Here is a 16,561-nt window from a genome sequence, read left to right on the forward strand (position 1 = left end):
AATAACTAACAATTAACAAACATGTCCTTTCAATCACAGATACTTAACTAATGATGTTAAATGGATATGATTGTTGTTAAGATTAATCATAAAGATAAAATCTTGTATATAAATCTGCACCACCTAAGTTAGGTGCATTTACTTTATCACATTTACAGTAGATTGTTATAATTGATTATCATTTAGCTATATTTGTTATTTCTTAATCAATAATATGAGTGATATATGGATAATATTTTTCATGTCCTTCAATCAACTATATAGCACTGATATATTTATTTTGAGATTATTCTTGAATAGTTGGTTAAGCAACACCATATCCATTTTTTTATATGGCATAATACAAAGAAAATTAAACACAATAAATAACCTAAGGATGAATATAGTCACCATCTTAGTTCGAAGACAAATCCACTTTCTACCTAGTATATCAAACTTGTTATTAACTTATGTATGTATTTTTCTTTTACTTATAGAGACAAAATTTACTATAGATACAAAAATCTTCACCTATACGAAAAAAAAATATATATATACTGATATTGTAAGAGTTTTATACACCGTCAATTTATTATTTTTATTCATTTTAGTTACCATTGACTCTAGTGAATAGTAAATAATCTGTTTTTATTGTCATTTTTGAATGAGCAATTTCATCAAACATGATATGTTTTTCAAAGAGGGAAAGTAACATATCTGCTATGCCACTATATTGTGTCACTCCATGTGTTATGAGGTACCTTTTTTCCTCTCCGGCCTGCACATGCATGTATGTTGACACACTCAAACTCCATATCAAATCAAAATATTAACAAATCCCATATTTTTTTTTCATTGATTTGGTAACCTTTCATAATTTTTTGTCAAGAATAATCCCTATGCCCAAAATATAGAGTAAAACCAGCAACAAGTCCTAAGCTGAAACTTCAGTTTCATCTCCTTGTTGGATAGTCCCTTTTTCATAAAATTAAAATTATATGAGCTTAAATAGGAAAATCAAATGAACAACAAAATCAATGTTGTTGTTGTTGATAGTACAAGGTAATCCAGCTTTTTTTCTTGACTTTATTTCCCTTTAACCAATTTTACTACCTTTTCAATTTGTTGACTGGTCAACTAATATAGATTCATAAGCTTTATTCAGTGTCAGGAAAAATTGTTGAGCATAGATTATAACTCATTTTATAATTATGCAGTCTTTAGTCAATATTCAATACACATCAAATTACTATACAACTTTATCTGATGTACTCCTTTTAACTTAAAAAAAAAGCTACATTCTTTGCACCCTTTGACCCCCTTTTGATTTTTGTGCTCTTAGCATATCTTTTCCCAACTTCATGGTAGACCCTGCATCTTTTGGAGCAGTGTATTTTTATTTTCTATGGCTAGTGTGCAATCAGAATTCAGAAACAGTACAATGGTGGCAACTTTATAGCTATATATAGCACATTAGTTAGCATAATCATACTGTAATTTAAACAGAAATTGATGTGCCAATCTTAATTATATGTTAGTAACTAATAACTAACAATTAACAAACATGTCCTTTCAATCACAGATACTTAACTAATGATGTTAAATGGATATGATTGTTGTTAAGATTAATCATAAAGATAAAATCTTGTATATAAATCTGCACCACCTAAGTTAGGTGCATTTACTTTATCACATTTACAGTAGATTGTTATAATTGATTATCATTTAGCTATATTTGTTATTTCTTAATCAATAATATGAGTGATATATGGATAATATTTTTCATGTCCTTCAATCAACTATATAGCACTGATATATTTATTTTGAGATTATTCTTGAATAGTTGGTTAAGCAACACCATATCCATTTTTTTATATGGCATAATACAAAGAAAATTAAACACAATAAATAACCTAAGGATGAATATAGTCACCATCTTAGTTCGAAGACAAATCCACTTTCTACCTAGTATATCAAACTTGTTATTAACTTATGTATGTATTTTTCTTTTACTTATAGAGACAAAATTTACTATAGATACAAAAATCTTCACCTATACGAAAAAAAAATATATATATACTGATATTGTAAGAGTTTTATACACCGTCAATTTATTATTTTTATTCATTTTAGTTACCATTGACTCTAGTGAATAGTAAATAATCTGTTTTTATTGTCATTTTTGAATGAGCAATTTCATCAAACATGATATGTTTTTCAAAGAGGGAAAGTAACATATCTGCTATGCCACTATATTGTGTCACTCCATGTGTTATGAGGTATGATTGACCAGAAAAATATTTAATAATTACAATTTTAACTTAAATAATTTTTTTCAACCAATTAGGTTGATAACATATGGAGTGATACAGAAAATGTGACCCCGCTGAAAAGAGACAATGAGTTCTATTCTGTAAGTGCTGGTCCTGGACCATCTTGCTTCTTTAGATAGGCAATTCTAGCTCACAACAAAGTAACCCTTTTTTCTTCTGTACCTTTGATGTAACTTAACATATCAAAATTAATTTTCAGACTCTTCCTGAACCAATAAATTTGTCAATTGCAACCTACATTTGATATTCCTTAATGTTTTAATCTGCTCTATTGGATTTCATTTAATTAGTCTAGGATATTTATATTCATTTAAGTGGGTCTCCACCAATATCCTTCCATTCAAATTAATGCCAACTTCTTTCTATAAGAACCTTTGACTCCCTAGAGAAGAGAAAATAGTGTTATTTGAATTGCAAGTGAGTGATTCATTCAAGTGGTATATGCTTATTTTTCCTAATTAAGTTTTGGGTCATGTGTATTTTGAAAAAAAAATCTCACTAAAGAATTAGGTAATGTTGTCATGATCTCTTGTTAAAAATATTTGTAACTAGGATAAAAAGTGTTGGCTAAGTGAAAAATGATGATAGAAGTAAGAAAAATGAAATTAACAAACATTGTATTACAAATGTAAAATGAAAAGGAAAGTATTTTATTTGGAGGGAATTTATAGGTCATGGTAAGCAACTCATTAAGAAAGGAGAAGTTGGAATGAAAAATAATCAAGCAAATAAATTGACCACATATATAATAATTAAAATGCAATATTAACACAAAGATTATTGTGGAAATAAAATATTAAAAGATGACTAAAAATTTACCTCCAATTAAATCACATGGCAAGGAAATAAAGAAAAAGAACTTTTTATGCGTAATAACAAAAAAAAATGGTAGATCAAGGAACATGCACAAATAATTGGTTGATAAATGAATTTTTTAAGGATAATGATTTATTTTTACTTTTTTTAAGAGTTCAATTACTTAAAACTAATTCATTTTGATAAGCATAGATTACAAAATGAGTTTTCCATTATCAAAAAATTATTTTTCCTAACGATATAAAATACACTTTAATTAATCTACATCTTAAAAGGATAACAAACCTTATATCTTATCTAGTTAACTCGTAAAGTCGTGAATTCAAATCTTAAAACCGATTAACCAATAACTTGTCTTAATGGGTTGCCAAATGATAAAATTATCTTGGTTGTTTGGGGTGAAATAGTGAATAGTTACATTTCTGTTTTGTCAATATTTATCCATTCATTCAAATACCCATCTCTTCCTGTAATTCTCTCTGTGTCTGAATTCCAAATCTCAAAACCATAATCAAAACAAAGCACAGAAAAAGTTAGAGAGAGAAGATACACAAAAACTGCAATAATTCTCACTTTTTTCTCTCTCTTTATTTGAACACTGCAACCTTGTTCTTCCACCCATTTCTTATTTCTCTATTCACAAACACAACACAATCATCAAAATTCATATCTATTACAGAGAGATCTCGGGTACGTTTATTCTAATTCTCTTTGATCAACACTATTTCCTTTTTCTTTTCAATTCCCCATACTCATCAAGGTTCTGTCTATATTTCTCACTTTGGTCAATCACCCTTGATCTCTTATTCTCATCGTTTTTTCTCATCAAGTTACGTTTTTTTTATCTGGGTCGGCCTTATTTTGTTGTGATTTTGATGGGTTCTTATTGTTTTATCTTTTCATTTCGTGATCATTATGATTTTTTTAATCTATTGGGTGGTGGAATTTGTTTCAAAGTTTTGATTTTGAGTTGTTTGATCATGTTCGATTCTTCTTTTACTTTGTTTTTTTTGTGATGATTTCAATCATTAATGCATTTGTAATGGTTTGTATTTTTTTATTCATGCTTTGACCGATTGTCATTTTTTCTTAGCTTTTAATTTTTGAAATCAGTGGCGAAATAATCATTAGAAAAGAGGTTCTGGTAGATATCACTATTCAAGTTTGTAGCAACAAATCAGGAAAACAAGTTGGTCCATAAAATATAGTTTAGAATTTTTATTGTATTTTTTGTGTGTAGTGCTTATTCATTGATTGTTGGCTCAGATCAAGTATATGCTCAAAATTCCATAAGAGCATAGTTCTTATCCAGTTCATTACCATCGCGGTCATAGTTTTTTTTCTGCTCTTAGACGAGCTTATAAGATTTTGGAATACGGAAGGAAATTGAATCTAGAGTGCTGAACCCATTTGACTGTTTTTGACATGGATTTGGAGCGTGCAACTCGGTGAAGCGAGTAGCGAGTGCACAATTATTTGCAGCAATTTACATGTAGAGCACTTCAACATGGTAATGCTGTTCCTAGTTTTGCAGTGTCAACCTAATTAGAGGAGTGGGAAATTTCGAATGTCATACGATTGTGTTGTTATTCTAACATGGAGCTTGTTGATATTTACTTTATTGGTATAGGAGCATTCTAAGCCGGGACAATGATTCAGATATGAAAGGACACCAACCTTAATTTATCTCTTCTGTTTGTTCACCACTTAAACTTCAGTGGTTTCTAGTTTTATAAAGCCATCAAGTTGTATACTTTTGGTCATTGCTAGGGTATCCCTCGCCTTTGGACGATGGACTAATCCCCTTCAGGATATTGTGGCTACCCTTCCCAAAAAATGTTTTTCCTTAGGAAATAGTCATATAAACACCTCCAATAGTGGAATATATTGAAAAGTTGCTTGCCTACGTTGACGAGATTTGCAGACTATGTGTTTGCTATTATAATCCTGGATTTTTAAACATGTTTCGAGAAAACCAGATGTTGTGTGAAGAGGAATGTAAATATCACTCCTCCTAGAAAGTAGTTGCAGTATATAAAGCAAAAAATCATCCAACTATGGAGTATTCTCATGAATACTCGGTCACTAGTGCATCAATTTATAAAATGTTGCAAGTGTCATTAACGATAATGTGGTTTACGACTGGGGATTGAAATCGAGCTAGGAGAATAAGTAGGGTTATAATGACTTGAAGAGAAAGATTTTGGAGAGTGCCAACAATATCTAGAATTTCCGAATCTGATGATATATTACTATTTTGTTTTTAACTGCCAATATGATGATTACTTAAAAGGAATTTTCTTTTCTTTCCATCTTGAATATCATATTAGAAATTTTAAACAAGACATCTCATGATACCAAATGGAATGGCAGGCTAAACCTCGATACAATGGGTGTCCTGAAATAAGCTAGAATGCAAATTCAACAACCTAATAGTCATATGATAGATTAACTAATCTTCATTTGATATGAATAAAAAATATACTTTCGCTAAGTAATATATTATCAAAGGCAGGTAAAATGTTACATTGTAGAGATGATACTTCTTTTGATATACACTGCAATCACAATGAAGGAAGAAATCAATGTCAACTGTCCAATTGTTTCTTTCTTTCATCTAATGATGAGAACATTTTGTTATGAATATAATCTCCTTACCCATTGCCCTGACCCTAACTATGTTATGGTCTTTGATATAGTAACTTTTTAAATTTATACAAAAGTTGTTTATTTTCTTCTCATGCCCATGAATTATACTGGGAGATATTTGCTATCAATTGATAGTAAATAATCTGTTGGAAAGTGATATTTTGGAGATTGTACTCTCCTAAACAAAAATAAGTCATTCTGCTTGATCTTTGTAATGATAATGAAAGATATCATAACCTTTATGTTTTGAAAAATGATATCTTGTTGCTGCTTTTGTTCGCCATGTTGAGACTTGAATGTTAATCATAGCTGATCTGTGCATGATATGGTGGTGTAAATGGATATTCGTTTGCCGTTTCTACTGATGCATGCTTATCCATCTTAACTCTGTTTTATGTCATGAATAGATTACTTCGGAATTTGCTGATACTGAGTGTTTGCTGAAAAGACAGTATATTAACAGAGGTTTCAGACTTTTAGCCATGTCTAGCACTACAAAGGTTTTGGATCCAGCATTCCAGGGAGTGGGTCAAAGACCGTATCCTTAATTTAAGGCGATTTACGAAAGAACTTGTGAATATTATAATTTCTTCCTTCCAATTTTTCTGTAGGAATAAAGTAAATGGGGTACAAGTTAAAAAAATAATAAGTAAAAATAAAAAACTACCACTGAGAGAATAATCAAAGACAGTAATTAATCTTAGCTATAAGTACATTTTTTGGAGTTTTGAAGTTATATGTTGGAATATTTATTATTTTGGAATGTTTTAGACTTAACTTCTTGTAGAGGGACTGAAATATGGAGGATTGAGGATTTTCAGCCTGTTCCATTGCCCAAATCTGATCATGGAAAATTCTACATGGGAGATTCTTACATCATCTTGCAGGTGTGAGCTATATCCAGTATGGTACTTTTTGTTTTAAAAAAATTGGGAGTTAATTTCATGTGTAATTGCAGACAACACAAGGCAGAGGAGGCACTTATTTTTATGATATTCACTTCTGGATTGGAAAGGATACAACTCAGGTAAGTTTCGAATCCACTTTTCCTTATCTCCAACCTGGCTTTTGCTTCCTTCAGCTTTTCCCCCATGTAGAAATGAATAGGTGACTCAAATCTTGAATCTTAAAAGGTCGTGTTGGTAGTAAATTTTTTGTTTTGAGTTTTGTCCCTTTCTTTCTAGTTTCACTCTTCGTCGCTTTCCTTTTCCCTTTTAAAGCAGTTTTTAAATGAGAAATGGTGCATTTTTCTTGACGGGGTCTGGGTTGCATGGTTCAGATTGAAAAAATATATATTTTGACAAAAGAATAATAATCTCTATTGACATTGTGAGTTTCCTTGTAGGATGAGGCGGGAACAGCAGCCATTAAAACTGTTGAACTTGATTCATCTCTTGGAGGACGTGCAGTGCAGTACAGGGAAATCCAAGGGCATGAATCTGACAAGTTTTTGTCATACTTTAAGCCGTGTATAATACCACTAGCAGGGGGTGTTGCATCTGGATTTAAAAAACCTGAAGAGGAGGAGTTTGAAACACGCTTGTATATATGCAAAGGAAAACGAGTTGTCAGAATGAAACAGGCAAAGTGTTCTCGATCCATAAATGTCATGAATTTAGTGCACATGCATTGAATGAATAGAATATAATTTAACATTTTCCTTGTGCAGGTCCCTTTTGCCCGATCTTCTCTGAATCATGATGATGTATTCATCCTAGACACCCAGGATAAAATTTATCAGTTCAACGGTGCAAACTCCAATATTCAGGAAAGAGCCAAGGCTCTGGAAGTTATTCAGTTTCTGAAGGAAAAGTATCATGAAGGAAAATGTGATGTTGCAATTGTTGGTAAGGGCACAATGCACATGTTTTCCTATCACTTGTCGATTAGCCGACTTGTATATCTGATCTTCAGAAATTCATTTTGATTTGTTTGTAACTATAAAATTATCCCACATTGCAGATGATGGCAAGTTGGACACTGAGTCGGACTCAGGTGAATTTTGGGTCCTTTTTGGTGGGTTTGCTCCCATTGGAAAGAAGGTAATCAGTGAGGATGATATTGTTCCAGAGACTATTCCTGCTCAACTCTATAGGTATGATGATTTCATCTCAGTCACTTCCTCTACTTCTCAAAAGACTTGTTTAGAAAAGATCATCTAACTATAGATGGAAGTTGGTCATTTTTTACTAACACAGTTCCATAACAAAGGAACATGTCAGCTACTTAAATTATTATTTTTTAGTTCTGTAAATCTTCTGCATTTACAAGTCCGATTAAAAAGGAGTAAAAAACTATAATAAATTAAATTTATCTTAATTTTGAAAAAGGATACAGTTAGCTTTTGTTGGGTCAAAGCTGCTGTCATATATGTTTTCTCCCTTTGTGGATTTCATATCTTCCCCCCTTTTTCTTTATAGTACTTATATATAAATACAAAAACAGTCGAGCTTTTGTCCATTAGGTGAGGTCCGCTACATGAATCGAATGACGATATAATGCTCTATCATAAATCATGTCTATTGATATAACATTAATATCTAAATATAATCGTTTTGCGTACGTTTTTTCTTGGTTTCCCTTTGGCTCGAAAAATTTGTCTAACCTCCATTTGATCTACTTTCCTTACTGGGACTTATAACAGTTTCCTCCACACATACTCAAACAATCTAAGGTGCGATTCTACCATATTTTCTGCAATAGAAGCTACTACCTAATGAGACATAAGAAGATTTTGTTTAAAAGTAAAGGCTTTCAAACTCTCCAATTCTGTCTGAAGTGTGAAGCTGTCTTGGCCATGCCGTTTGGTAGCTTATATGTTGATAGTCATTATTCTCTGTTAAATATACCATAACCATAACCTTGACCTAACCTTTCTTTTTCACATTTCTTTCTCGTTAATCTTTCTAGCAGTATAACTCTTTTAGAACTTTATGTTTTGTTTTTGTTTTTTATGATCTTTGCATTATGCATTTAAGTTTTTGATCTGGAGGATATGATCATGTCTTTTCAGTATTGCTGATGGTGAGGTCAAGCCTTTGGAAGGTGAATTGTCTAAGTCACTGCTGGAGAACAACAAATGCTATTTACTGGATCGTGGTGCTGAGGTATTTGTCTGGGTCGGCCGGGTAACACAAGTTGAAGAACGAAAAGCGGCTAGTCAAGCAGCTGAGGTAATGACATTGCTAAATCTAATTTGACAGTTTTATTTTTGTCTACATTCTTTATATACAATACAAATCTTATAGAAAGAAAGAGCAGTGTGAAAATAGGGGGCCATAATGGCAAATCCCGACAAAAAAGGACATTAATAAAAGAGCTGTCTACTAACTACACGAGGTTCACATCTTAAACAGGATATTTACAATAATTAAGAGAAATAAAACCATTAATTATCACTTATTGTTTGATTTCAACAATATATTTCTTAACATTTTGGTTAAAAGTGGATTCATTAATTATACTAATATTTCCAGGAGTTTATTGCAAGTCAAAAAAGGCCAAAATATACAAGGATAACCCGAGTTATTCAAGGTTATGAGACACATTCGTTTAAGTCCAACTTTGATTCTTGGCCATCAGGATCTACTACTGTCAGTCCCGAGGAAGGAAGAGGAAAAGTTGCAGGTGCCAATCATTTCTTCTCACTTGTAATTTGGCTTGGTTTTGTGTCTAATAGACATTCTGGCTATGTATGGTATTTTTTTTGTACCGACAGCTTTGCTGAAGCAACAAGGTTTGGGTGTCAAAGGAATTGCAAAAAATACCCCAGTCAATGAAGAAATCCCACCCTTGCTTGAAGGAGTTGGAAAGACGGAGGTGAGTTTATAATATTTTTAATTTTTTTGTTTAATCAAATCGGTACAAGCCAATGTGTAATATTATTTAATATTTCCAGGTATGGCAAATCAATGGAAGTGCCAAGACTCCATTACCGAAGGAGGATATTGGTAAATTTTATAGCGGAGATTGTTACATAGTACTGTACACTTATCACTCTGGCGAGAGGAAGGACGACTACTACTTGTGCTGTTGGTTTGGCAAAGACAGCATTGAGGTAATTTCTGTCATTTTGATTTGAGGTCAGAATATATTGTGAGAATTGTAATATTTTGATTCTATCCACTTTACGGTGCTAATACTATATTATTAAGACTGGCCTAGAATTTCCATGCTTGGCCAAATATGTTATTTCTAATTAAACTTTAGTTAGCTGTGAATCTATTGTTGTGATTGCCATTCTGAATGCGGAACAACCTAGACCGGAGAATAGACTACAAAGTCTCTTGGCTTTAATTAATTGTGGCCACACATCCTGATAGAGGTTTTCAAACACATGCTTTGTGTCAATGAACATAATTTCTATAATTATGTCATGGCGCTTGATATGGGTCAATATATTTATATATGAATGGTGTTAGCTATGAAGTAATATGTTTTAGACTGCATTTGGTTGAAGGCAGATATTTTCTTCCATAATTTTTTTGGATAAAATTCCATATCGTCTTTTAAGAATCTTAAAGAGGGTGCTAGATTCTATAGTAAATATTTTATGGTAAAAAAATTTCTAATTTTTAAAAAAATTAACCACTCAATTGGTTAACAATTTTAAGAATGATTATTGAGTAACCACTTATTGACTTAAAGATAGATCATTTCAGTGATTAGCTATTATTAAACTTGAAATATTATACAAAAAAGTTCATTATCTGTAATCTTCTCTAGTGACTGAATTCCAACTTAAGGTGTTGACTTATTATCAACCCCAATGTATAATTTCACAAAACATTGGTTAAAGTGTTTCTTAATGCTTCATTTATTTACTTTCTCCATTAATAATTATTTGTAAAATGAATAAGTTACTTTTGACTAGTTTTACCTTCATTTTTCATTTTGGCGCAATGCAACATACAAATACATGAATTTACCTTGAATTATAACTTGAGTTGCTAGTCGTTTTGGTTGCTTGGACCTTTTGTGAATTTACGGCCATATACAGGTTGACTTGGTTGCATTCTCTTTTTCAGGAGGACCAAAAGATGGCTACTCGGCTAGCCAATACAATGTTCAACTCATTAAAGGGTAGACCTGTTCAGGTATCGTAATGCAAATATCAAGTCGGGAATGCTGCTTCGAAACTGTCTATAACTGAAGTTGTTTTTTGCAGGGTCGCATATTTGAAGGTAAAGAACCACCACAGTTTGTTGCTCTTTTCCAACCTTTGGTAGTTCTCAAGGTACTATATGCAGAATCCTATGCTATTTTTATTAACATATATATATATATATATAAATATTTTGTATGAAGCAGACTAGTTTAACTGACTTATGTTTGTTTTTAGGGAGGTTTAAGCTCGGGTTACAAAAAATTATTAGCAGAGAAAGGTTCACCAGATGAGACATACAGTGCAGAGAGTATTGCACTTATCAGAATTTCTGGAACATCCATTCATAATAATAAAGCAGTCCAAGTTGAAGCCGTATGTTCCCATTAAATTATAATACTTCGTTGACAATAGTTTTGTTCCTAGGGCCCATCTTTCTCTACTAGTCCACGTAACCATATGCTATTCTTATTCAGGTGGCATCATCATTGAATTCTGCTGAGTGTTTTGTCCTGCAATCTGGCTCAACAATTTTCTCTTGGCATGGCAATCAATGTTCCTTTGAGCAGCAGCAGCTAGTGGCAAAAGTTGCTGAGTTTTTAAGGGTATCCTTACTGCATTTTTCTCCTTTCCCCTTTTGTATTCCGTTTCTTTTGTTTTCATGGATTTAGTATCTTCTCCCTAGTTATAGTTCACCTCTTCTTTACTTAATATGAAAGAAGTCGCTTAGTTTTTAAGGATATTGGCTCAATGTCGTGGGTCATCCATAAACGTTTTTTTTCACCAGTGGACTTAATGATTGTTGTTAGCATATTGGTTAGATAATACTAGTACCACGTTAAAAATTATTTGTTCACATGTTATACATATTCCAGCCAGGAGGTGCTGTAAAGCATGCTAAAGAAGGAACAGAAAGCTCAGCTTTCTGGTTTGCAATTGGAGGAAAACAAAGTTACACCAGCAAAAAAGTAAAAAATGAAATTGTCAGAGACCCGCATTTGTACACTTTCTCATTTAGTAAAGGTAACATTTCTTGGAACAGTGGTACATTACTTCTCATAAACTTTTATGAAGTATGGTATCGTATTTATTTACTGATATTTGAATGTTCTGACCACTATTGTGTATTTTTGTTTGATCTGTAGATGCACCAGGAAAATTACAGGTAAATATTTGACTACAACTTTCACACCATTGCTAGGAAGCTTGTCAACAATGACTCGGTATCTTTTGGAGTTCTTTATGCCTTCTGAATCTATTTTTACGTTCTTCTCTTTAGGTAGAGGAGGTTTACAACTTTTCCCAAGATGATTTGTTAACGGAGGATATCCTTATACTTGACACACATGCAGAAGTATTTGTTTGGATTGGTCATTGTGTGGACCAAAAAGAAAAGCAAAATGCTTTTGAAATTGGCGAGGTAAAAATGCTCGATTAGAGTTTTTACTTTCATATCTCCTTTTACTTTATACACTTGATGTATACTATAAAATTTCCCTCAGAAATACATTGGTTTAGCCGCATCTCTGGAGGGACTATCTCCTCATGTACCGTTATATAAAGTAACAGAAGGGAATGAACCTTGCTTTTTCACAACATACTTTTCTTGGGATCACGCAAAAGCTACGGTATGTACTAAAACATTAAAAAATCTGCTTTCTGTGTTGTCTTTTGTCCCTATAAAAACTTCATTCTCATACTCGTGAGTCGTGATCTTTACCTGTAAAGTTTTATTTTCTGCATGTATGTGTTAATTAAAAAGTGTCTAATTCTTGGCTGACTGGATGAAACAGCAAAAAACATGTCATTATTAAATATAGGGATCACAGTATTGAAGTTTTATATACAGGTTCATCTATAAAAATATCCACAGAATCTCATGTTATACATATAAATCAACAGCTCCCATGTATGAACCAGTGCTTCACCGCTACTTAGTATATTATTTAATTTGTAGAACTATATCAGATGCAAGTGTGATTTTGAAATTGATATATGAGGTGATCTTGAATTTTTGAAGAAACTCGATGTAGTGAGACTAAAGGCTAAAGCCACTTGAATGTTTGTTTCAAAAAGGGTACTTTAATTTGTTGATGACCCATGCATTATTTTCCTGATGAAATGCAGGTTCAAGGGAACTCATTCCAGAAAAAGGTGACATTATTCTTTGGGATTGGCCATGCTGTAGAGGTATAGACCTGATTTCTAATATTCCATGAGAAAATTTGTTATATCTTCTACATCTTTCTACTATAATATTTGAATCATTCAGTGCCAAGTCCAAATTATTTAATTTTAAGTTGGGTTATAAAATAGATGAAAATTGTTCATGCTTCAAGCCCAAAGGGCTATTGTGTGAGGGGCGTGTAAGCGTGTTAAATACATAAAACCATTCCTCTGCCTTCACCTAATAGCTTATGATTTCGAAAGAGCTGGTTCGTGGGACCAAAGGGCTATTGCGTGAGGGGACATGTTAAATATATAAAACCATTTGTGTACCTTCACCTAACAACTTAAGTTTTTGAAAGAGTTAGTTCACGACACCCAGCCTTTTCGAGTTCCAATTAATTACTGTCCACTTTTCAATATTTCTTTACTTCCTCAACATTTATAGTCGAGTCTGGCTATAAGCTTGTGCAGACTCAATATTGTCAGTGTTAGCTATGATGTCTGAATTTATTACTGCAATTTTTACGCTGTTTTTGTGTGCACATCTATCTGCTTAACAAGGTTTTGCTGACTATGTTGTCAGGAAAAATCTAATGGGTCAAGTGGACCAAGACAAAGAGCTGAAGCTTTGGCTGCCTTATCTAATGCATTTAATTCATCTTCTGACACAACATCCAGTATGGTATGTCAACTTGTTTCTAGATGATTTATCATATTTTTCTTCACTTACAGTCGATGAACTTCAAACCAAAAGCATATTTTCTTGATAATAGGGCAGAGTAATGATAAGGCATTGAACCCATATAACATACATGTTCCTTTTCTTTTTTGTTCTTAGTAGCAAGTGAAATATTTGGGTTTGGGTAAGTATAGGGTAAGCTCTTTGCCAAAACAAAAATACCCAGTTATGTTAAATTGAATATGATATCTCCAAACTACGAAAAAATACCCATGAAGATGGAAATTTGGGTAGATGTCATATAGATTTAACCCACATTTCGCCGAAACTCCTGCACATCCAACTACCTGAGCTAAAGCTTGTATGGCCACAGAAGCATTAATGTTCAGATAACATTCTAATATTTAGTTGGGTCATAGGTAATAATTGAATAAAGGAAAGACAGAAGTTAGCGATTCTCTCTAATCCTTTTTTCTACTCTCACAGACACAGGAAAGATTGAATGGGTTGAATCAAGGAGGACCAAGACAAAGGGCAGAAGCTTTAGCTGCGTTAAACTCTGCATTTAATTCAGCGCCCGGAACTAAACCTGTTACTCCTAGGGCAGCTGGAAGAAGTCAAGGATCATCGCAAAGAGCAGCAGCAGTAGCTGCTCTTTCTCAAGTTCTTACTGCTGAAAAGAAGAAATCTTCACCTGATTCTTCTCCACTTGCAAGCACTAGTCCTACTGTGGAAAGTAGCACTTTTGGTGAGAAACATTGCTCTTTTTTTCTCAACTAAAATTTGTGCTTCCTGATCATTTGACAAGTTCAATTCTCTTGTGGCAGATGCTAAACGTGAAAGTGTTAATTCTGAATCGGAAGGTTCTGAAGAAGTTTCAGAACCCAAGGAGACACAGGAAACTGCTCCAGAAACTGGCAGTGATGGAGATTCAGAGCCAAAGCAAGAAAAGGTGGAGGATGGAAATGATGGCCAAAATAGTCAAAGTGTGTTCAGTTATGAGCAATTGAACACTAAATCCGGTAGTGTTGTGTCTGGCATTGATCTTAAACGAAGAGAGGTTTGTCCTGCTTTCCCTGTTATTTTTTTAATTTTAATCTAAGTGTATATACATATATAAATACATATACACACACAGGCAAAAACCCTTCCCTGAAATTTTTTATTGTTACAGAGACCCCCTAGAAATGGGACATATTACTAGAAGATCCCTTGTTTTTTTTAAACAATCGACTACCACCATCCATACTACTAATTTTTCTTCACTTTTGGCCTTATTAATTTTATCACATTTTAAAGGGTATCTAAAATTTTTGAAAGCCTTGAAAGATATATGATTATACTTCTGAAATTTTATGCTTTGGATTCGCGTTAACATGATTTTTTCTTCTTCACTTGATGTCGCTTAGACCTATCTGTCGGACGAGGAGTTTGAAACCATATTTAAAATGACAAAAGAAGCATTCACTAAATTGCCAAGATGGAAGCAAGACATGCTGAAAAAGAAAGTGGATTTGTTTTAGACTCATACAATGAATGAGTGAAGACATATGTGCTGCTTTTGCATCCATTCCTCAGTTATCTTGAAATACACATTTATCTGTTGGATAGTGTGGCTTTTATTGGTTGGTATATAGTTATATATCATACCTGGATTCATATGCATAGCACTTTGATTGTGGCCTATAATGGACGTTCCGGCCTAGTCGTGGTTAGTGTCAAAGTTTGAATGTAATGGTGGCTGGAGAGTGATTTTTTGTTTCTCCTTTTTAAAATTGATGCATTCTCTTTCTCTTATAATCCTCACATATTATTGTAGCAATGAAAGACAGTGGACATATCCAATTCTTTCATTTTGTCAGGTTTGTATTTTAAGAAAGTGGTATTTTTTTTACTTGTTGCTATTGGTCAGGGAGGCTGGTGTATATGTATTGCATGTTATACTGAATCTCAATATAAAGATTGTAACTTTGTTTGTTTGTTAATTATGGCTGTGAATTATGTAAATGTAGTTCATTGCTTCTAGTTTTCTTATTGAAAAATGGTACTCACATACCATCTCTCTCACATTTGTTTATGTTACTTAATCAAAGTGTATGTGTGCCCAATATGATATGTGAGGTGAGGTAAATGGAATTGTATGAAAAGCATTGATATTTCTTAAAAGGTCTATATTTTGAGCATGTAACTCAACAATTTTTTTTTGCATTCTTCAAATGTCTATATGTGAGTTGAGTTTTGGAATGGAAAAAAAAATATAAAATGAAGACTTTAAAATTATCTCAGAAGTATATTTCACGACTCTGAACTCTTTCCATTCTTTCTCTTATCCTCCAAAGATCAACCCATAAATAGACTCTAAATGCTTCAAGCAAAACTATGGATTGGGTGATACTATAACACTCTTATTGTTTGAAGCATATTTTCTATCTCAAAAAGTATATCATTATATGTGTCACTTCTTTTTATTGATCAGAAAAATAGTAAATTATTACATTTTTAACTCAAATATATTTTTTCAATTAATCATAAGAATAAATACACTTTTTAGAACAAGAGATATATTCGGTCATCGCTGCCACTACCCCATCACTAAAACCACTCATCATCCCTTTTCTTTCTTAATGTTCATCTACCCAACATTCTCACACAATCTCTAACCATTTCCTTTGTTTATTCCCAATCTAATCTCACTCTATTGTTACTTTTATTGTTTAAAATTATTCAATTTCTCAAGAGGGTTGAACAATGAGATAAACTGCTAAGGTAAGGGTAACATCAATCTAATCTAAATTCTACGGGGGTAAACAAATTCATATTCGTGTGTATATA

General features: G+C 32.6%; 1 protein-coding gene across 2 annotated transcripts; it reads left to right on the forward strand.

The window, feature by feature from the left end:
• Positions 3,578-15,714, forward strand: LOC109334305 (villin-3-like). Of its 2 annotated transcripts, none has more exons than XM_019570004.1 (24): positions 3,578-3,818; positions 6,185-6,315; positions 6,565-6,664; positions 6,736-6,804; positions 7,123-7,359; positions 7,447-7,624; positions 7,740-7,872; positions 8,791-8,950; positions 9,254-9,404; positions 9,496-9,596; positions 9,676-9,834; positions 10,805-10,873; positions 10,945-11,013; positions 11,119-11,256; positions 11,358-11,486; positions 11,757-11,904; positions 12,027-12,046; positions 12,161-12,301; positions 12,384-12,509; positions 13,009-13,071; positions 13,634-13,732; positions 14,216-14,477; positions 14,557-14,789; positions 15,139-15,714. In XM_019570004.1, exons 2-24 carry the CDS (start codon positions 6,260-6,262, stop codon positions 15,250-15,252), a joined length of 2,955 nt encoding a protein of 984 aa, XP_019425549.1. In that variant the 5' UTR covers positions 3,578-3,818; positions 6,185-6,259; the 3' UTR covers positions 15,253-15,714. The 2 variants fall into 2 exon arrangements, with proteins under 2 accessions (XP_019425549.1, XP_019425550.1); XM_019570005.1 differs by having other exon boundaries at positions 6,230-6,315.

Source organism: Lupinus angustifolius, chromosome LG19 (assembly GCF_001865875.1).
Source record: "Lupinus angustifolius cultivar Tanjil chromosome LG19, LupAngTanjil_v1.0, whole genome shotgun sequence".
In the NCBI taxonomy this organism is placed as follows: Eukaryota; Viridiplantae; Streptophyta; class Magnoliopsida; order Fabales; family Fabaceae; genus Lupinus; species Lupinus angustifolius.